We start from the raw sequence: 23,156 nt of genomic DNA, 5'->3' as shown, positions 1-23,156 counted from the left end.
AAACCCCTCCACCCTTAAAAAGCACCACAGATAAAAATCTGGTGGAAAAACAAAAAACCCAAAACAAACTCCATGGACCACCCTTCAGGGATGAAATGCTAAAGATGTCTTTTTTAATCAATCAGTTTGTGAAGATCTACAAAAAAATAAAAAGGATCACATTCTAAAGGTTCAGTGCATTCAGAAGCTATAAAGTTTTGCTGCTTATTCATCTTTCAGTTGACTTTCAAAAATAACACCCTAGCTCATCAAAATATACATTTTCCATTTGCTTTTAAATTAAAATAATAATAAAAAACATTTAAAGAATTCACAATCAATAGCATGACTAAGTTTCAGGATCATCTACAGCATATAATTTAAAGGTTCAAGATGCCAATATGCAGCACGTGGCAGGCCTATATGCTCCATGCAGCATGTACATTTAGGATAATCTCAAATATTCTTGATGTTCAGATGTCAGTTTGTTTCTTCCAAATAGTGTAGAATACCCATCTGGAGAAAATAAGCAGTTAAGGAAAAAAAAGCAAAGTTTGTAGTACATAGTTAAAATGGAAGTAGTTCTTTCACTTATATTTTGATTCTGAAAGCTTCTGGTAGCTCATAAAGACGGGGTAGGTAAAAATCTCAGAAGTGAAGTCTCCCTGGATCCTCTTTTTGGCTCAGCAGCTCAAAAGAGCATCCCATTTCCACTGAAACTGAAATCCTTTGCAAACCTGTGTTTTCTAATTCCTGCTGCAGACCTTCAGGTGGTGCATTCTTTTTGCATTGCAACCACCGAACAAACTACGGAAGTGCTTTGGGTATAGTGGTCCCAACTTTGATCAGGAGTTCACCAAGTTGGGATCGCTCTTGCTCATCTTCTCAATTGTAAAGTAGCAAGCTTGAATAAGACAGACATCCAGCTACGTAATTTGTGAATCCCTAACACAGACACAATCAGACACAAAATTCATACTGAGATGTTCAGTAGCTGAACACTAGGTGTCCAGGTATCTTACTGGGCAAAGATTTAAATGTCTACTGCATCTTAACTGCCTCAACAGGGGTTCTGTTGAATGCTCACTTAAATGCATCTAAATTTTGCCTAGGCTTTTCTCTAAAAGCTTCTGCAGTGTTTGCCTTAGGTACCTAAACACTTTTCAGAAAGCAGACCTTTATGTCACCCAGACTGAGCTAGGAGCAAATACAGAGCAACTGGCAGCTCTATCAGTGCTCTTTTGCTGCTCCTCTGAGGTGAGATGGACCCAGCTTCAGCAGAGTCATACAGAAGCTATGCTAAAACCACAGATCTGAGGTACTCCTGGCAGGACAGACAACTGATACTCAAGAGCTCTCTTGCCATGCTGGGCACATGAGAGAGGTCAGAGCTATGTAATTCCACCTGCTTCCAGAGAAGCAGACAGGAGGATGAGACATGAACATCACCTTTTTTAGAGCTACAGCAACAGCTGCAGAGTAAGGCATAGATTTCTGGGATTTATGACTTAGTAAAGCCACACAGAGATATATGCTCTTCTGTTTACACAGCGAGGTCACACATGCTCCAGATGGGAGCCTCCATGTTCACCATAAGGTCCTGGTGGAGACCTCAGAGACACACACGCTTTCCTTAGAGAGCTGGCTTTTATGTCAACAGCTACTTGAATTTCAGATGACCCCCACAGCAACGCCGGTAAACACCAGAATTTCAAGTAACAATTACACACAACAACAATTCTTGAAGTAGGCAAAACAAGTAACAATAAAAAGTGATAAGCCAGCTTAGTACTTTGGCTGCATTCAGGCACCCGTGCAGGTAACTTTTGGTCAGATTACAAAAACGAACATTTGCATAAGTGAAAAGATTTGTTCAATGGCTCAAGAGATTTCAGGCACTTAAATGAATGTCACAAGTGTCACATTCTTCAGAAAGAAATAAAACCCTAATTTTTGATTACTTGTCATAATTCTACTGTAAACTATCACATCTCTCAGTCATCTGTGAAACAGCATTTAGGTATACCTTTCATTCAGATACATACTCCTACTTGGAAATCTTTAAGTTTCAAGAAAAGCAGAAAAGCAATAACTTGCACCCGAAATGCAGGTAAAGGGTTATCAGAAGTCCAAGGCCAAATTAAAAGTTAGAGTAGTTACTCTGGGCTAATCTGAAGTCATCAGGATGACTACTTCTTTAACATTCCTGTACCTATACCATTATATCATTAATTCATTCAGAAAAAGCAAACTAATGAAGCCTGCCCCATTTCTCTAAGAACTATTCACTTTCAAGCTCCATTATACCTATTTAATGGCCAGTTTTAATAAATTTCTTGCTAAAAATATTTCATATTGTTAGCTTACTAGAAACATTTAAAATGTATTTTTCAAAGGAATGAAGTGGTATTTGCTACTCAATTCTTTTAGAAACATTTGCATACTTCCAAATAAACAATGCAGTAAGTATTTAGAAGACTTTAAGGATGCATACTTCAAATCACATACACGTCGCATTAAGGCCTGACAGTTGTAAAAGCAAAAGTAACTTAACTAGTTTCTCTGAAACTGTAAGCTACAAGGGCTAATATCTTCATATCCTCTTTCACTCTTTTTTGTCTTGAAAATGTTAAGATCAAATCTGAGTTTCACCGGAGAGCTGACAATAATGAGAAACAGGAGGAGCTTGTTACAGTCCAGAACAGCAGGCTACAGCATTAAACAGTATCAAGATTAGAGACAGAGAAGGGAGGCAAGATGAACACACAGAACAGAAGAAAGGCTGTGGCAGTTTCACACGCTTAACGTATTATGCATAAGCAGATCCTGGAAACATCTCTCCTGTCAAGGGAGGGACAGCCACAGCAGGCATTACCCTGCAGAAACACTTCCTGGGAGATCACACAAAAGTGGTAAACACGCCAGAGAAATGCAGCCAGCAGAACCACCCTACAGCAGATCAAAATGCCCCTCTACAGCTAATAGCTTGAAGCTGAAACTTCTAACTCCTTGTATAACTTGCCTGCCACCCGCAAAATGAAGAAATTCTGACAGAATATTTTTAGGAATGGGATGTTGCTGAGAAACGTGTATACTCCTTTATTTAGAGTTACTGGAAAAAAAAATTCCAACTAGTAATGATTGTTAGGAATCACTTTTCCCCCCCGTTAAGCATCCAGTCTGAGCTGTATGTTCAAGAATAGATCTATCAGAGAATATTTAAAGATCAGGATCATGCTAACCTGTATGAAGTTAGTTTGGGGTTTTTTGTGAAAGAAAAAAGGATAAAGATACAGCGTTGCCAGAACTCTCAGGCAGTACCCTCATCATACAGTTTATCCTACATCACATAAATACACTTGGAAACACTCAAAAACATTAACAAAAACACAGCCTGATCTTGAAAGGTGCTGATCATTTCACCAGCTGTGAATTTATGGCACCTTTAAAAATAATTCCTGCAATTATCCTCAAAATAAAACCGCAGTAGTTCATTTACTATGAAAAAGCGTTAATAGTGTTTAATTTAGAACTGCCTTCTTGCACTTCAGTTCATTACCTCCAAGCAATCTAGGCTTGCTTGAGTTATTAATACACACTCTCCACTCTTTTTCAGTCTTTAAGGATACAATTCCATGTAGGAGGGAACGCACACAGTTTCTTTTGAAAACTCCACAGGACAATAAAGCCTGCTGAGCTGTTCTTCATACAGAGTCAAGGCATCGGTCAGATTGATACAGTTTCCCTGAAGAAAAAAAAAGAAAAGTCCCAGTTACAGTCAAACAAATAAGCAAAATTGCAGATGAATATATACATTTTGACATTAATGCAAGGCTCCCACATACTTCAGAAGCAGATACATGCCGTTATTAATATTTACAAGGCAAATACAGAACAGCTTGTCTTCATTCTGCCTACAGCAAACAATAATTTGTATCTTTTCAAGAAAGGGTAAGTATGGGGGGGATTATCTTCTCATTAGCAGAAGCAACCATTACATTAGGGCTTCCAGTTAAAACAGACCACCATGTGTTGTTTACCTATAACATCTACTCAATAACCATTTTCTTTATGATTGCTTAAATATATTAGTAAACAGTATTACAACATCCAGATTTTCTCAACTATTTAACATTGCCTAGGTCTTAGAACGTTTAAATGCCCTATAAAAAAAACCTATAACCTAGTCATTTTAAACAGATTCTTCCACAGAGCAATATGACAAAATAAATCAGATTATACAGAAGTTCTGTGGCTGTAGGCTACATAGACTTGAGTTTGTTTATCATGCTTCTGAATTGGAAGTAATTCCTATGATACTTTTTTTCTTAGATCCGTGTCTTATCTAAGAATATTAGTAGTATCCTTTTCTGAACAAAATAAAAATCAGTGCTTAGATGATTTTCCTCTAACAGTGCAACTATGAAATATCAGACATTGAATTCACAGCATTCCTTCCCAGACAAACCAGTATTACCCAAACAAATCATTCTTGGAATACAAACACATCTCAAGGATTACAAATGGTGAGGAATTGAAAAAAAACCAAAACAACTCCTAATTACAAGCACAACCTTGTCCAAAGCTAAGTATTAAAAAGCAGAATTTACTGCAACATATACCTGGGATGCCCATATAGAGAAAGCTCTAATTAGAAACGTGACTATCCATATCCATAATGGGTTTGAAGATTTAGGGATAGTGAGCCCACAGAACCCCAGACTAAACACAAACTACCCAAAGCAATAAAAGTCAGTTGTGCAAGTCTAAAAAAAAACTTCTTGTCAAGTTTCTTGCCTACATAAAACTTAGTAGGCTAGCTGATACTTTATGACCTTAAATACAATGATCTTAAGAGTATGGCAAATACAAGTTATTTGGACACTGATTTAAAATGGAGTAAAGTTGAATATAGTCACCACTGCACTGTCTACAAGTTACTCAGCTTTTGTTTTCCAGGTACAAGACGCTGAATGAAGACCCACCAAATATGAATGTACTGTCTCTGTGATGTGCCACAGCAACAAGACATTCTGCGATTCTGGTCAAGGGGGAGAAGACGTTAGTGGTCCTTGGCACACTAACAGCCAGATTAATTCATTTGTGGTTTTCTACCCTCCACCACTTTCATGAGGAACCTTCAGCTCAACCTATAAGCCCCAAACATGTGCAGCATGGTTGGGCATCACTATACATGAACAGCAAGTTATATGATGACGATGAATCTACCCTGACCACACAGCACGTGCAGATCTGGTCATACATGGGGCAGGATGAGACATCTTCAAGAGATGCGTGTCCCCATCCTTCCCTAACGGCTGGGTTTACTAGCTTATAGTATAAATGCCTTTTACCTTGACCTAGCACAAAGCCTACTGATTAGAAATCAGAGAAAGAAAGTAGAAACAGAAGCATTAGCTACCACTTCTCTAGAATTACTTTCAACATCAAAATCCTCAGCTTTCCCACACATTTTACCACTTCTGGTGGAAGAACAACGTTTACCACAGAAGACAAAAAAGACAACAAAAGAAACTTTCATGTTAATGAACACACAGTTCCTGGTAACATAGCATATGAGCCAAAGTCCCACAAAATGATGGCAAGAGACCCAAGGCACAAAAGTTTGCTATTTATCTCAGATCACAAGAACATTAGTCTCAGTGATACGAGGATATGCATTAGACAGAAAAAGGTCTAGTTAAATGAAAAAAAAAAGGGAAGAAACAGTTATTTACTAATACAGCCAGCTTCTTTGGTTTCTAGATGACTCTCTCTGTTCATGACTGGACAGGCCAAAAGCCTTCCAGCATAAGCACTTCCAAGCAGAGTACTGCTTTTGATCTTTAAAAGCCCTGAACTTTGCAAGAGACAAGAACAAGAAAGCCTAAAGCAATAGACTCCACCTATGGAATTCCAAAGAGACCACTCTGCTCTGAATGACTTCTGGAAACGTTTGTGCACGCGCACACATAATTTTTTTTTCCAATTACTGAATGAGGTTATCTTGTCCCTTCCTGCCCTTAGATAAGGTAACTTGCATCTGACTGAAAGAATGCAGATGGTTCAACTAAGAAAAGAGCTAGATCTAATTAAAACCTATAGCTCTCTTACAGTCACAGACTTCATCCTACTGTTCTTCCTCTTAATTTTTTGCATTGTGCTCAAGTTTTCACAAGCGGAAAAGAAAACCTCAACTTAAAAAATCCTATACGCATCTTAAAAATCATATTCCTGAAAGCTCTCTTTCAAAAGAACTTGCATAAAACATGTTTTTGCTTATCATTTTGATCATATTCCACAAACAAACGTGTACTTGTTGATTTGGTAAAAGAAGATGGCATGCTTTATATTGAATATATCATATTTGGGTTTGGGTATCAGAAAAGGAAAGAGGTTTGTAAAAAGGTAAGAGATGAACACTAACTGAGCACACAACTGCACAAAGCACAACAATGAACAGACCACTGTAGTACTTGTTTAGTAACCTGTTATTATCCGGGGGACTGTAGCAGTTATTTGGTTCAGCTGCCCTTTACCAAACATATAATTTTGTTTCAACATCAGACTGAATGCAAGAGAAAACTAAAAAACAACCTGTGTGTGTAATTTGAGTCATAAATAGAAAACACAGCTAGGTAATTTATGGAGCATACCACTATTACGGAGGAAGTTTAATAGGATACACAATGAGATAAAAGTATCCACAGTTTCCCAGCCTGCCTCTTCAGTATTTCATCCTTTCTCCCTTCTCGAGCAACAGAAAAATCACTGCAGACAGCGTCGAAAAATTACAGGAATAACAAAACATGCCAATAAGCAATTTTTACTTTTCAAACCCACAACTCCCCAGTCTCCAAATCAAGATCTTACCTAAAGGTTCAGACATCCCCACCTGGCTGTTCTATTAACCTCTCCTTCTCGAGACACACCACAGGATTTTATAGTTCTGCACAGTTACAATTTTTTTGTAATTATTTGGCTTTACTCAACAAACAGCTAAGAATTCAAAAAATCAAATCTACAAAACTTAGATGAACTTATTTCAATGAAGAGAAAAGTTATTGAAAAATCACTATTATTAACACCTTTCTATAAGAAGTGTCCAGCTTTATCAATTAAGACTACAGTGTTGATAATGATGTCAATCACACAGATGTGTGACACAGGGAACCAAGCCCAGAATGCAATACAGTGATCAGTCTAATAACCTGTGGTCATTTTAACTCCCCCTGCCTAATGAAAACAGTTATGTGGTAGAGCAATACATTTTTTGTTCTGAACAGCCAAACTCAAACAATAACTAATATTGAACAGTGTTTAATAAGGTTAAAGCTGATGACTCACCAATTATACTTTTTCGAAGGGAAATAAGTAAAATCAGACTTTCTTTTCTCCCACACTGTTCAGTCAGTTTTCAACATATACAAAAACCCTACCAAACTCCTCTGCCCAGCCCCCCTTACTTAATCTTTGTTCCACGTCAAACAGTTTGACAGATAAGAAATGGGGGAATGCTGAAAAGTTTCTCTTTAACAAGCATCTCTCTGACATGAAAGTATTTGAGGTAGTTTTAAACTTTGAGATTAACCGATCTGTATTTATAAGACCTTGTTTAAGACTGACGACTCCTGAACTGTTTCATAGCCTTTGCATTCTGAGTCTGCTCAGTGCTCACACACACTTCGACAGCTCATGCCCATCTCCCAACACCAATTCTTCTGGGCTTTCATAAGGCATGCATTCTGTAGTACCATGGGCTTAGTTTTCAGGTTTCTACAGCACAATGCACAACAAGTTTAAATAATTCAGTTCTGGGCAGACAAAAAACATTCCTTAAAATAAGTAGTGAAAAAAAGAATTTGTTTAAATGAACCCTGTAAGTTCCAGCTAACTTTACCCACCTATAAAGGGGATGTGTCCATCAACTGGTTATAGACTGAATTTAGGCCACTATGCTTCCCTCCAACCTTAGAAAGTAAGCTAGTGACTTGAAAGTAGATGGAAGGGTCCCTTTCCGTACTTGCCCATTTCTTACACATGTCATTCTTACATGTCTTACCCTACATGTCATTGCTACTGGACATCCTTGTTTGTGACAGTATACTAGAGAAGTTTAATTTTTATTTTTAATTTAACATGGTTTTCTATTTTTATTTTGTAATGACAAGTGCTGGAGTTGAACACGGCCAAGGTTGTTTTTTTTTTTTCTTTCTTCACTTCAGAGTGACTAAGAAGCAACGAGATACATAGAGCATGAGACACCTAGCATCAAAGCTAGGTTTGAGTTTTGGGTGACAGGGATGGCTTTTAAGGAGATAATGGAGGCAAAGCTGACTGAAGGTATCTCCACTGGCCAAACAATCAATTAAAACCGAACTCTCAGTAACACAAGGAAATGAAGTGTCTGTCCCTTAAAGACTCCTAAACTGCCAAGAAATCAGAGGTTCACACAGGGACATGCATCTGTTCTTCCAGCCTCTTTTCACATTGCAGTCAAGGAGAACCCTGCTCCCTCTTTGGAAGTGCTAATTAGAAAACCCACACAGCAGCCAAAAAAAGGAGTGTAACTATGGAGCAACATCACAGTGGTCTGGACATTTAGAGGGCAGGGCCACGCTGTATTAGAGAGCGGCCAGGAAGCGACAGCTTGGTGAAGGGCCACATGTCCGCATGGGAGACATCTGATCCCTTGCAACAGTAGTTAGTGCTGCTTGTTGGAACTCAAACCTCTGAGTGATCCGAGACAGTTCTATCCTGCCTGGGCTGGATGACCCAGACTAAGAAGGAGCAAATTCCTGTTCAGAGGTATTTTTAAAGGTTCCACTTCATAAACAAGCTGAAAATGATAGCCTGTTCAACCTCAAAGGATTAGATCAGCAGAGCAAATTCTTAGCACAGAAAAAGGGCATTTTCCTAGCTACACGTAATCCACTGACACAGAGACAACCTTACAAGCAGTCTCTGCATCTTACAGAGCATAGTTTCACAGCTGTTGGGACAATCCTCACGTGCTACTTGGAAGGCGCAGGATTGTGATGGTTCAGAAAAACACAAACATATCACACTAGCATCTACACATACACATACTCCAGTCGAAAGTCAAAAAAAAATCACTTGGGCAATCTAAAAAGTCATACTGGCTTTTAGAAGGTCCAACAGCATAAAAAACACTTAACATGTTCAGAAACAAGTCACTGGGAAGGTCCATTAGAGAGGAAACCGGACCTCAGGATACGCCAAGTTCTTACACCCTCACTGACTCCCACTTCTCTCCCCTGTGATGGCTGGGAACCCGCACCTGTAACTGGCTCCCCTTGGAGAAGGCAATGCTGAGCACCTCACACTTCAAAGCACCAGCTTCAGAAGGAGAAAGAACAACAGAAATACAGCAAGCTGTATGACCCTTAAGCATCAGAGTAGTGGGATTATGTTCAACAATAAGTTTTCACAAACAAGCCTCAAGTCTTAAACTTACAGACAGGGCTGCAAGTTCTGCAGGCTAAGGGCCCTAAAGCTCACCTCTATCTGTCCAGGACCTATGTAGGCTGCAAGGCTTTCAATATGGATGATGCACCTAAAAAAGCAAGGACATGAAAAGCAAGGCTACTACTCGTACAAGTAAGTTTTTGTTCTCATTGTGATTACTATTTGTGGATGCATAGAGCAAGTATGGAGGCGTTTTTCTCCCTGATACACTTGAGCACAGACTTACAGCAGCAGAGAATGAGATCCATTAACTGCCCTTTCTATCTTTCCAGAGCTGAAACAAGCAAAAAGTCCCTCCTTCCTCCTAAAATTGGCCACTTATGTTCTTGCATCCCCTAGGAATACAAATAAATAGTCTGAAAAACCTTTCACAGGCAGAATCTCTCTATAATGTTAAACTGCTAGGCAATATTAGTTATCAGTCTCCACCTAGTGGTGAAAGGATATTCTGCATTAGCATTTGGAGACTGCTTTGAGGATCACCATGGCATCCCAAGGGGACACCCAGGTGTGTTAGAGTAGCATGCCAAAAAAATAATTCTTTTGATGATCTCAAATAGAGTATATCTATATTTTAGATCAATATATCTAGAGCTAGACAGCTCTAGACCCTGCCTGCTGACAGCTCCTATGCTGAAGAGAACATTTCCCAAAACTTGTGCAGAGCTCAATGAAGAGGTGATGAGCATTTCCATTTGTTTTTTCCCAGCAGTGGCATTTAGAGGGTCAGGCAGCAATACAGTATGTGAAAGGCTGGCATTCTGTGAACAGAAATCTACTGTTGGGTAAAGCATTTCTTGAGCATTGAAATAAATTACATTCTAACAAGATGCACAAGGTAACCTCTGCAAGCAGAACTATCAGAGGACAGGCTACAAACTACAGAGGACAGAAGTTTCAAACATTAGTACAACATAATGCCAAGGCAGAAGCAGCGACTATAGCTACTGACCAGTAGCCAACAGGACAATGACCCTTTTGCAGCACCTTTCCTATGAGACATTTCCTCATCATAGCGAAGGTCAGGCTCTAACAAATAGGTGGACATTCCCCAGTCACTTTTCTTGATGATATTTAACATATTTTATGTTTTAGAGAACCAAAATGCACTTCAAGAAACCCTGGGGGTGGAGGGGCACTCAATTTTAAAATGTGGATTTTAAAAACACAACTGCCTTAAAAAGGCATGTGATTGCTTCAGCAAGTAAAGTACAGCCTGTTACCCAAGATAAGCATCCTGGAAGTAGATAGTTGGAACAAAGTAACTTAAATTTCCAATGTTAATACACAGAGCTAAAAAACCCTGGCATTTAACAGTTAACACATCAGAGCATTCAAAACCAGTTATGAGTTCCCAGTGTGTGACTAAGTTCAGCTACCAAAGTCAGTAGGGGTCATGTTTGAACTTCTGTCCATAGACTAACCCAATCCTTTGGATACCCAGCTTCAATTAGTTTAATTCAAAACCTAATTTAAAGAAAGTTATAGACAGTTGATTTTATTTAAAGCACCCCTAAAAGTCTGTTCTTCCTATGATCAGACTACTGAGCTTTCTGAGGGTTTTTCTGTTTGTTTTTGTTTTTAAATCAGGCCCAATCTGGGAAGAGGCTACAAGGACCATCAAATGGACTGGGTAATGTATCAGTAGATAGATCAAAAGCTCTGATAGCTGTTTGCCCCAATATTAATTTTCCTTTTGTCAACACCCTCCGGAAGACTAAGTTGCCAGACTACACTGCTTCTATACTTCAGCCCTTCCACTGGCTACCAGTTAGGCAAAAATCCAAATTCAAGCAACTTCAATTTTAGTATCGTTTCTTTCTCATCCTGCCATGTCCCACCTTGTTGCTTTGGGATTGTGAAACTGATATTGCACAGTTTCACAATGGCTTAAACCCACCAGGGCCAGTTCAGTACTGCTGTCCTTTCTTCCTGTGCAAGCAGAGATGCTGGACAGCTAGCTGAGTTATCTCCTCCCATCAGAAGAGGACAGGCAGCAGGACTGCAAACTGTTGAGACTGCAGTCTCTACCTCCATTGGTTTCAGCTGACACAGAACAACCTCCCTGTACCCTGGCTGCAGCACAGCCATCACTCCAGCTTTCAGCACAAGCTTCTTCCCAGAGTCCTTCTGCAAAGTCTGACAGATACCTGTCCACAGACATACATTTACATACATTCTAATGAAGTCAGCTAGTCTCACTATGTATGTTACAACTATGACAACTGCAACACAAATGCTAGCTCTGTCCAAAAGATGTAGTGTCCTTTCAATATCAAAGTCTGTCATAAATATTTCCACTATTAACAGAATAGAAAAGCCATTAAGATTTACAGTGCGATACAAGCATATTAGTCATATCTTACATTTCAACCACAAGATAATTTATCTTGCCCATACAACCATAGCATTTTAAAATAAAGCAGCACATTAAAGTTGCCAAAAACCTCATTCCATGAGTTTTGCATTTCTTTACAAACCTGTCTAATTTTACAGTAAATCAGTTCCTTTACATACCTCAAAAACTCTACACTGATAGGAACAGAGTTCAAATACATAATTTTAGCTAGGTTATTTCAGAGTTTAACAAGGTTATTTCAAAATGCTGTACTTAGATGCTCCACACATCAGAAGACTAGTTAAGTTCTGGGCCTGACAAAAGAAATACAACTTCGGAGACTTAATACTTCATTCAACCGTCTGCTGGGTCTTGTCACATTTTGTACAATGGCATTCCTCAACCGTCTGCTGGGTCTTGTCACATTTTTGTACAATTGCACACAGCTTTGTGGCATTCTGAGTTCAGGATTACATACAGAAAGGATCTTCAGATGTAAGCTATACCACAATTACATTATCCATGAGGTGGCTATACTGTAGCAAGTATACAAATCTAAAGTTATTTATTTTTAACTAGAGCTGCATTAAAAACTTCACACACAAGGGCAGAATCTTATTTATGACTTTATAAAATACAACGCTTGGCATTTTGCGAAGTAACAAACATATCCAAATTTTCAAAATCTATTTTGCAGAAGCCAAACCAGTAACTTGCATTAGGAGTGGATAGCAAGCAAAAAGAGAGTATTTACCCCCAAATGACTAATTTTCTCATCCCATTGCACCTATGTCAAATTCTTACACCTTTACAGATGACAAATTTTCATGTCTTACACTCTACAACTGGAGACATTAGCTTAAAAACCATGTATCTGTTTATAAAGTACATCTGTTCTGCTTTTCCAAGAATTGCTTACAGCTAAAATATGCTGTAGTATGCCTAGTTGATTCTTGAAATTATGCTTTTAAATTCAAAGACACAAGCACTACAGATTCAGCTGAAACAATGAAGAAAACACAAGTCAGTTAGCAAAGCCCAAATTTCATGCAAATAGCCCTAATGAGTTGTTAAAAGGAGAAAACCAGCTTGCTAGTAGATTTTTAGTTAGTTGGTTTCCTTTTGTCCCCTTCCCTTTTTTTTTACCTGAAAAATGCAGATTGCAATACATATACAGCAATACTTTTTTACATCCAAATATCATACCTGTGTGAAGTATTTTCCATCTTGTTTCAGGACTTTCATTGAGAGGTCAAGAATCAAACGCAGAAATTCCCATGTGGAATCTGCATAGAGAGTATAATTTAAAAACAGAACAGCACATTACTGGCTTGTTCACTATTATATATTCAAGACTTGCAACATATCTACTGTTTAAAAAGTAGCTATCCTATACCTTTAAAAAAAAATAAAAACAACAAACCAACAAGAAAAACCCCCAGTGAAAAACCCACACAGCCCACACTTCCACCATCATTGCCATTGTATATCTCTTTCTTCACAGTAATTTTCCAGATGTTTCCAAGATATTACAGAGTGGGGAAAAATTTACTGGAGTGTGAACTCCCCAAATACTTTCTCAAGAATTACATGAGTTCATATTATTCCGGAATAAGAGCACGGTTTAAAAAAGTCCTAGGCACTTGCTAATTTTTTTCTAACATTCAAGAAAAATTCAAGAAGAACAGATGTGTTACCATCATTCTCTGCCTCTCAGATTTGCTATTAAAAGTGCAAGAATCAAAGTATTTTTGTTGCAAACTGCCAACTATCATGCAGCGGAGAGGCAGAAACATGGAAAATCCTCAGAAGTTTAGGAAAATAAATAAGATTAACCTTCTTCTGGAGATGTGGAGATTGGCACAGCTGTCAGATCATTAATTACATAATCAAACATCCTTCCTTCTTTGGCATACCTCTTCAGTACAGGAATGCAGTCTTCAATTAGAACCTATAAGAATGAAATACTGTAGCTAGTCCTCAAAAAACCCTAAAACTGACCAGATAAAAGGAACAAATGCAGATTCACAAGAATTAAGAGGAGGGGAAAAGTACAAAGTTAAATATGCATTTAATTTTAGGCTCCATTTTCAACTTTTTACATCATATAGAAAGGAGGAACAGCTGTAGGAATTATGACAATGACAACGTAGGCACTACAGGACTGAATAACCTAGCTCTGTCACCAATTGCTGGGTGACCACTATTCTACCTACCAAATGGTAACAAGTTTAGCAGTCCCCCAACATACGAGTAAAATAAGGTATTTGTATGAAGGGCCACTGACTCATGCAAAGTAGCATGTGACTTCTCTGTTAATTTTTTGCATGCTTTTTTTACCTCATATCTGTAAACTAGTATGTGAGAGCACCTTAAGGAGCAGTAATGAAAACAGAAAGAAAAGATTTCCAGTGAAGATGTCAGATTACACCTGGGCTAGTTTGGAAGCTCTGTCAGATGCAGCACATAAAGAGTTTAACTACAGGGATGCATGAATTTTTTTTTTTTTTTTTTTAATTTTTAATATACGCTATAATGGTAAGATATTTTGCCTGCAAATTAAAAATAGTTTTAAAATGTGTATTACAAATTCAGATATTCTCAACAGTACAGGACAACTAACTTAAATACATGTTTCTTCTATCCTTTCATCAATTTCAGGAATGATGTTTAACACTGCATCCTTACTGCTATTTCCTCTTTATTTGTAAGCTATGGCAATAAACATTCTCCTATTTCACATTCCTTAAAAACTATATGGAATTATTTTTAAAAGAGTTTGAAGATGCAGAGTTAAAATATTGACACTAATGTACGCTTCTAACACAAATCCCACTGCCAGCTATTAAATTTTAGAAGTGTCATAAAAAAGGAAAAATCCTTCCCAAAATTAAGAAAAATCAGAAGACTTTTCCCCAAAACTTTGTCATAGCAGTCTTCCAGGCTATATATAACCATATTTGAAATACTACATCTAATGAAAGAAAAACAAAACATTACCTGATAGCACTCTCCTTCCAGATTGTCTAAGACATCTCCGCATGTTTTACGCATGTATTTTTTACACCCGTCAATCACCATTTGGTCAATGTTTGAAGCTGGTTAAGGCATTCTACATTCCAGAAATAATACAGGTAACAGTTTCTATTTCTTCAGAAAGAAATTCTCAAAAAGGTGACATTCAGAGGAATAGTAACATGTGTATCTTGGTATACATATTGTAACAGCCAATTTTACACAATCATCTCCAGATTCAGTTAGAGGTTTAGGAAGTCCTTATTTTTGGTTTTAACCAGTATTTCTGGTACCTTAGGTTATCATTACTGTGAAAGCTTGAAATGTGAACAATAGGATAGTGTATTTTAAAACCCCATAAAGCTAAACTAGGTTAAGACTTTAAGCTACATTTTTAAAACAATTATTTTTAGTTTTTAGCAAGGGGATCCCAAAACCTAGGATGATCAACATTTCACATGGCTATCAGTGGTTTACATTACAAACTATTTGAACTACAGAATGTTGAAAACTATTTGTATCAGTATTTTTAAGACATGGCAAGAGTTGGTCATACTGCCACCAACACAATTCAAGTCATGACATTCCTATTGATTAAACTTTTTTTGCTTCTAGGAGTTATCGTTTACAGCTTTCTTTAGAAAAACAGAAGAACCCGAGAAGGCAGAACTCAGCCCAAACCACAGACTTGACAGACCTGTCGTCTGTTATCAGAGAAGGTATCAGTCTGATGACAGAAGCGTTCCTTTCCAGTTCTATGTAAATCGCTGCTCAAGAGTTATAGTACGGATTGGAAACTTGAAAGCACGTGCTACATAATGATGCACAAATATGTTGTCGCTAGGTCTCTCTAAGCCAACAAAAAGAAATTTTAGACCCTATCTCCTCACGCAAATCAGAACCTGATAGTTAATAGCGCTCAATGCTAAAACATCAGCAGAAAATGCAGGCTGAAAAATGTTGAAACGAATGATCAGTCATTTGTCAAAGGATATCTCTACCATAGTAACCATCTTTGGCTTCAGTTTGACTATCTCATATAGTATACCTCCATCACCACCTCCTAGGATTAGCACTTCTTTCCCTGTGTAGTCTTCCTTTCCGCTGCCCATTATGGCTTGAGTATATGCCAGGTCACTCTCTGCCAGATCTGAATGGAAGGAAGAGAAAGAGTTAGACAGAAACATTACACCTTTATTCTTCTCATTGATTGGTATTAATTTGTTATTAATCCAAAGGTGATATAATGCAGACCAAAGCAAGAGCATGTACAGAAGCAACCTAGCTCTCAGAGACAGTCCAGGTAACAGCAGGCTGGTGATTTACCAAAAGCTAACAAGATCCTCCTCAGAATCCCACACAGGATTTCTCTGTTTCTCAATACAAACCCAACAATGGTTACCTCAGCATTAGGAAGTACTGCATACCAAGAGAAGCAAAGTTATAGAGCAAAACTGTCAGTACTTAGGACTTCACATCCACACTTGATTCTTCAGTGGGTTTTTACCTCAGACTAGCGCTGCAAGAGACAAATCAGGAGATTTTTGAAAGCATACCCTGGACCCCAACTAAAAAGAGCAACCTAGATGCACCCCAGTGGATCCCTGCACAGAAGCGTAAGTATGAACGTTAACACCTAACTGCTGAAGGGCCCTGAAGCATGCCTTCTGCTGACTTGTTCACCATTAGCTTCAAAGCAGGCAATAACATTCTTAAGCTGTAATAATGGATCTGAGCTACAAGGGCAAAGCTTTGTGCAGCAGCACATCATGGCATCTCCCATCATCCTGCCTGGCAATCAGCACCTCACTTATAAGTGCACAATAATGAAATGACAAGGTAGTATTTTAAAATCCCATGGAAGGTAAGTAAGTAATGGCACACTTCCCTTTCTGAGGCACATTGTGACAACGTTCAAACAAAACCTCATCTCCATATGAAACTCCGATCAAAATGTCTGGCTAGAAGTATGGAATACCTAATTCGGTGATCTCAAATACAATTCTAACTGAATTAGAAAATACCTTGCTAATGAATTCAATAACAACACTTTTCAGTGCCATCTGCACAGAAGTCCCCCTGACAGTTGCAAAAAGCTAACTGAACGGTTAGAGGTATTTCTGGTGATTCCAAAAAGTTATAGTCAAATTTCTTAATTACTCTGCCATTAGACTGAAATTGTATTCTATCCCTAGACAGCAACATCCCTCATTTACCTCAGTCAGTACTTTTCAACATATGTACTCAGACATTTTACAAAGCATACTCCTTGATGCCTAGGTTTTCTAGCAAACAGCATTCTTATCCAGCTTAAAAGAACAGTAGCCCATCTTCTCCTAACTTTCAAAAATACAAAGCTCAGCAGGCACAGAGTACCACATATAAAGACCCTCCCGTAAAGGTTGGGTCACTTCTGATAACTTAGAGTTCAGCTGAGCATTTTGAAGACAGAGTCAAAAGATGTTCACAAACAAAGCAGCTAAATGGTTTAAGATACAGCTGTCCTGTATGTCACCAAGCAGGTAAATCCAACAGAGCAGCAGGATTATCCCCACACACCCACCAGCTCCTACTTCTTCATATTTCTTTAGAATTCCGCTGCGTTTTCAAGACTGACAAAGTAGCTTGTTTTACTGTCAAAGAGAAGCCCTCAAGAGGTTGGACTTGCAACAAACAGGTAAAAGCTCACATGAAAGAAAGGAGTAGAGTAAGCTCTGCTAGAGAATGCTGACTTCTGTTCTCCTGTGCCACCTTCCACAGCAAAGATGACAACTTTGGAAAAGAAGAAATCTTTTTTTGTACTCTAGGTTCTACATTGGTCAGCCTTTCTGATTAAAATACTTTATATACAGGAACATATATGTGTACATGCATATATGTAGCTTCCAGCATCAGAACCATGACCCTTAGTAATCTATTAAAAATGTGCCATAGCAAGATAGAAAACAACACTTCCTACAATTTCATGCAAAAGATGCTCAAGTGACACGATACTTACTAACATCCCCACTGAGGATAAGAATATTCCCAAACTGTTTTGAATGCAGAATTTTAATATTCTGAAAAGGTGAATCTTCATCATAAACAACTTCATCTATGTCATACTCCACCAGGCGCCCATCAGCTGTGGGCCAGTATCTATCAATGACACCTCCTCTCAAAATGGCTGGCAATCTAGAAAGAAATAATAAGAAAAAGATTACAAAACATTTGAGAATTTAAAAAAATAAAGTTACCTCTAAACATCCTGTGGATTCACCATAATAAATAAATAATATTTACAAGAGGGACCTAAGAAAACTTGCAAGATTTAACACTCAGATATAAGAAACCCATCAGCCATATGTTAAATATATATCTATGCCTTAGCAAGTTATGAAATATAAATAGTTGTTCTTTATGTACAACTTCTACAATGTGCACATGAATCTCTCTACCCTAATAGAGGGGATTTACATAACATAGCAGCCTCTGCAGAAGAAGCGGCTCATGACTAGAAGTGGATACAATACAAAAGCAGAATGCAGACAAAAAAAATGAGACAAAACCTCTTCGCACCTTCAGCTCAGCTAAGAATGCCATTTCTTTGATATTAGTGGATCTCACCCTTCTAAAGTTGTACTGAGAGACATTTTAAATACATACACAAGAAGTGAACTATTATAGTGTTTTGGACTGAGCCAGGTCACCCTGCAGTACATAAGCATAATCCTTGATATCAGTTGACAGTTTGCATTACTTTTAAAAAGTGGTTTGAGCATCTGCATAGATTTAGGTTTGCTGTTTTTTGATTTTTTTTTAATTCCATATAGAAGTATCTTGGTTCAAATCAGTATTTCACCTGTAAAGACAAACTATATTTGAAATGGCAGTGAATGATTAAAATGATGGCTTTCCACTTTAAGCAAAATGTGCAGGCGCACAGTTCATCAGATTTCCCACACACACTTCAGAGTTAAGGTTTTTTTTCCAGAGGAGAGAACAGCAGAAGACCAGACATAGATAAGCTTCTTTTAAATGCATTAGTGATTCTCAGTAAACATTTCAGAAATACTTTCTACCCTCAGTGAGCCGCAAGATGGCAGCACACAGTGAGAGCAAGAGCATCTATTCACTACGTCAAGACAACAAAAAGGCAGGAACAACTTTTCCAGCAGCATTAATTCTAGTGGAGCTGCATGTGTGAAGCTAACACCAGAAGGATGCAAAACAAATTTACAAAAAAAAAAGTTGAGGGGTGTGTGACAAGATCCATGCCAGATCCACTGTTCTAGGAGGTTCATCTTCCTATACTAAGGTCACCAAATTAATCTACACCACTTCAGGGAGACTTTTTCCTGACCCATTTTTAACAAGTTCCTATCATAGGGATTCCACAAACTCCCAATATCGTATTTCAGTATTAAAATATCCTCAGAGAGAGCTTCTCCCCCATATACACGTACACAAGATGATCTACACTTGCATGCTGTGCAGCAGGTGAAGCTTTACCAAGATGAAGTAAAGCAAGATAACTACCTCTCTGTTTTGCATACAACTGTTAAACACAAAAAAACAATGTTCAAGGTATAACATCACTTTTCAGATCATTACCACTTTACTTGTGCTCTCGTATAGCCTTCAGATTACTTTCTGCTATAGTACTGTTTGGCTGTTTTCCCATTTTGTAGTTTGCTCCTTGGCTTTACCGAATCTTCTTGGTTTTACACTGCTTTTTACTTTTCTTAAACCATTTCCACTTCCACGTTCTTTAAAGCACCTGCTGCACCTTCCAGCAAGTGCATACCTGCAGTAAGTGCTCCCTGGTTCTGAGGTGCCAGTCGCTGCCAGACAGCCACCAGGGAGACACCAACAAGCTGTGTCCTTCCAGACCCCTGGGGAACTCCAGCACGCATGCTGTTTCAGCAGCAGGGAACAAACCACAATTAGCATCCCTACAGTTTAATATATAACCTTGTATTTAAGTAAACCAAAGTGACAGAAGGCTTGCAGTTATATTAAAAAAATTTGCTAAAAACATTTCTATCTTCTTGGCAGGGCCCTAAGCACGCAGGTTCCCCTGGGGTTTTTGCCACATGTGCCCAAGGCCAGCGCCACGAGGTACAGCAGAGGCAGAGCTGTGAGAGAAAGAGTTGCAGCAAACCTTATCAGGGCAAGGCCTCCTCCACAGGCTTGAGCTTCATTTTAGCTCCAGCCCTCGTCCCTGGTCCCTGTCCAAGCTACACAGTAGCTCTGCCCACGCCGGCCCAAGTCTTTCGCTGATCCTTGACACCTAGCTTTGTCTTGGAGCTGCCTCAGTACTACAGCCCAGCCTGGCAGTCACAGGGCTGGGGCTGACCCTGGTCACCATCACCAGCCCGGCTCACCTTGTCCACAAGCTGTGCGATGTGGTCCGAAGGGTACAGGGCCAAGCCCTGGCCGATCCCCCTGCCACCCTTGGCTCCCCATCCCTTCCAGAGCAGTCTGCTCTTGCTTCCTGGTTGCATTTTCTCCCACCATTTCATGCAACCATTGCAGCAAATTGAAGAAATAATCCTTGCTTAAAGTAACAATATGGAAGATGAAGCTTAACAAAACGACAAACCTCACAGTACCTTCAATTCTGCAATAAAACAGTTTTAAAATATTGGGGGAAGACACATGCATAAATTCATACTCCAGGCTATTCATCGCAGTTAAGCAAATTATGCTTTGCTGTTTATCTTCAGCAGCTATGCAGACAAGCCACATACAGAAGCAGAGGTACAAACTTACCGTTTCACCCTTTTTATATTACCATGAAACAATTCTTTCATTCTTTCTTCTACTTTGTTTAGAAGCTGAAAAAACAGCAAACAAGAGGTGGAATTTATAGGCAATCACTTAATGTAAAATATCTGTTAAATTAGGCTACTTAGAAGGCAATAAAAAGTAGCACCTGCACTGAAAGGCTTTGAAATGTAACATTAGAAGCCTATGAGTAACTAGCTGGTTGCCTTAGCCTCATTACTAGCAAGAATGTGCATATTGTAGCAGCTGTCATCCCTGTGTTTAGCTCTCCTCCAGGACAACATAGCCAGACCTTTCAGGCACAGCCAAAGAGGGAACATGAGAACCCTGTAAGGTTTCATTCCCGCCAAAGCAGTGGCCTATTCCTCTGCAGTATCCGATTTCTGGAGCCTTCGTATCGGGGAAGCTGAAATTATTTTTCTCCGTGGGGAAGAAGTTTGAGTACAGAGGCTCCCCATCTCTCAGATCAGAGAAGGAAAAAAGTCATATACTAATACACCAGGTTGCGGGTTGAGCATCACTTCTCCCTCACTGCCCTGGGTGCCTGAAGAGACCTGAGCCCTAACCAAGGCTGCTATGTCTTTACAACTTTTACAGCAAAGAACATGAGGCCCAGGACATGCAAAAGAGCGTGTGTGCATGCGCACTCATACGTTTATGCAACTACAATGGGTGTTACTACTCCTCATCTGTAAGCATTTGGGTTCAAACTTTGATATTTAAAAATCTTTTACCAAGATATACTTTGACAGACCTGAAGAAAAGGGGCTCCCCATGCAGTTTGATAAGCCTAATAAGATAAGCCTCGCTCATACCTGATCAACTTCCTCTCTTCCTTTCGTATGATCATTGTAGCTTTGCAGATCCACCAACACTAATCCATGAGGGTGAATTCTCAAATTGGCAAAACTACAAAATAAAGAGAGAGACAGTGATGATTATTTTATTATTAAAAATCAGAGTGAGTGAGGAAAAAAAGCCTTGAAATGAGTTACAAGAAGTTCAGAATGCACATTTCTTTTTCCAGCCATCTGTAACTGTTGGCAGTGGCAGCTCCAGTCTTCCTCTGCAAGTCACTAAGCAGGAAACAAAAGTTGCAAGAGCATGCCAGTCACTACATAACTAATAAAATCAGCAGGCAGCAAGGCAGTGAAACAGGGTGTTTAAACCAGAACAACTATGGTACGAGGGGAAAATACACTGCCTACTAGTCTCAGCTCTTTCAATAAGGCCTGCTTGAACAGGTGTGTTGTGTTGGGTTTGTTTGGTTGTTTAACTGAAATCAAGCCTCAAGAAAACAACTGGACACTTTTCTTCCCCTGTATCTTCCTTCTCACTTCTTGGTTGTTTTTCGTTAACTTTATAGCAACTATTCACAGAGACAGCATTCACATTCAAAGCTGAATAAAAATTTATAAGTGAGAAACAGTAAGTGTCCTGGAGCAAATCACAGCTTGACTAGCAAAGAAATTACAGCAGCAAGCTCTCATTGATGAATACAGATGCAAGACAGAAAATTCCTACTGTAGGCTGTATTTATTACAGGAGCATTTAAAGACCAAAAAGCAAGGCTTCACCATGCTAGGTGTTGGGTGGACAAATAGGGGACCTTCAAGAACTTGCAACAAACAAAACAAAAGATAAGGACTATGGGGAAGGATACAAGAAAACAAAAACTGAGTAGCAAAGGTGATATCCTTTCCACACTGGGGAGAGAAGACAAAAGAAACAGAAAGGCTACACAGGGATTATGTAAAGGAAGGGAAGGGAAGCATACACTGAAAGTAGAGGGCAGAGGAGGGGATGGGAACAGGAACAGCCAAGCAAAGAAAGAAGGGTATTCAGGGATGGAAGCTCATTAGTATAACACAGAGAAACCCCAGGTAAAGCTGTATACAGTTCTCTGAATGCCCCTTTCTTTGCATGTCTGCTCTTACCACCCCACTCAGCCTCAAAGGCAAAACACAAACCAACTCTTGTTGAGACAAAAAGCTTAGATGACCTCCTATCTCCCCACCACTCCACATTTTTGTCCCTTCCAGAGCTCCTTTCCTAAACTGTCAGCCTCAGGATGAACACCACCTCTCCCGTGGTGGTGGGAACTTTGGCCAGCAAACATCCTTAGCTGCAGTCAGAGAGAAAAGCCTGAATATTCTAGAAGTGTTATCTGAAGATTATAATTCTTTTTGTAACTGTAAAACGATCAAATGATGAAATTGACTGAAGTGATTCAAGAATAAACACAACACTTTTGCTGGCTTTGGACAGCAGTGATCTGTAGCTGTGACATGTTTACAGTGACAGAGAAACCAGAGAGTCACCCACTTCTCTTTATAAGATGAGCCTGGGAAGTCTCGGGCTTTCCTGAAGACTTTACGCACAGGTCTTGCCTTCAGGAGGAAGACATTTCTATACAATATGCACATGCCCACCGTGTTTCCCCCTCCCAAGTATCTGCAGATTGTGACAATCTTTTAGTGACCCTCCCTACACCTCAGCAATTGTCCACTAGGTGTCCTCCCGACAAGTGTTTTTGATTAGGGACCAGAAGACATCTGTACTCCCA

At 39.1% G+C, this 23,156-nt stretch overlaps 1 protein-coding gene across 1 annotated transcript in view; it reads right to left on the bottom strand.

Annotated features, from left to right (window-relative positions):
* Positions 1-87: 87 nt before the first annotated feature.
* SMS (spermine synthase) overlaps positions 88-23,156 on the bottom strand; it is a 32,135-nt gene continuing 9,066 nt past the window's right edge. Inside the window, exons 2-10 of the mRNA XM_009276908.2 lie at positions 21,406-21,499; positions 20,576-20,640; positions 17,820-17,995; positions 15,817-15,971; positions 14,807-14,896; positions 13,643-13,757; positions 13,013-13,092; positions 3,609-3,724; positions 88-495 (exon numbers count right to left, since the gene is read on the bottom strand). Coding sequence (XP_009275183.1) covers positions 453-495; positions 3,609-3,724; positions 13,013-13,092; positions 13,643-13,757; positions 14,807-14,896; positions 15,817-15,971; positions 17,820-17,995; positions 20,576-20,640; positions 21,406-21,499 — 934 coding nt within the window. The 3' untranslated portion in view covers positions 88-452. The remainder of the gene's footprint in view (positions 496-3,608; positions 3,725-13,012; positions 13,093-13,642; positions 13,758-14,806; positions 14,897-15,816; positions 15,972-17,819; positions 17,996-20,575; positions 20,641-21,405; positions 21,500-23,156) is intronic.

Source organism: Aptenodytes forsteri, unplaced genomic scaffold (genome assembly GCF_000699145.1).
Source record: "Aptenodytes forsteri isolate BGI_AS27 unplaced genomic scaffold, ASM69914v1 Scaffold273, whole genome shotgun sequence".
NCBI classification, from domain to species: Eukaryota; Metazoa; Chordata; class Aves; order Sphenisciformes; family Spheniscidae; genus Aptenodytes; species Aptenodytes forsteri.
Note: the sequence above shows the minus strand (reverse complement) of the source record. Positions and strands in the feature narration are given on the sequence as shown.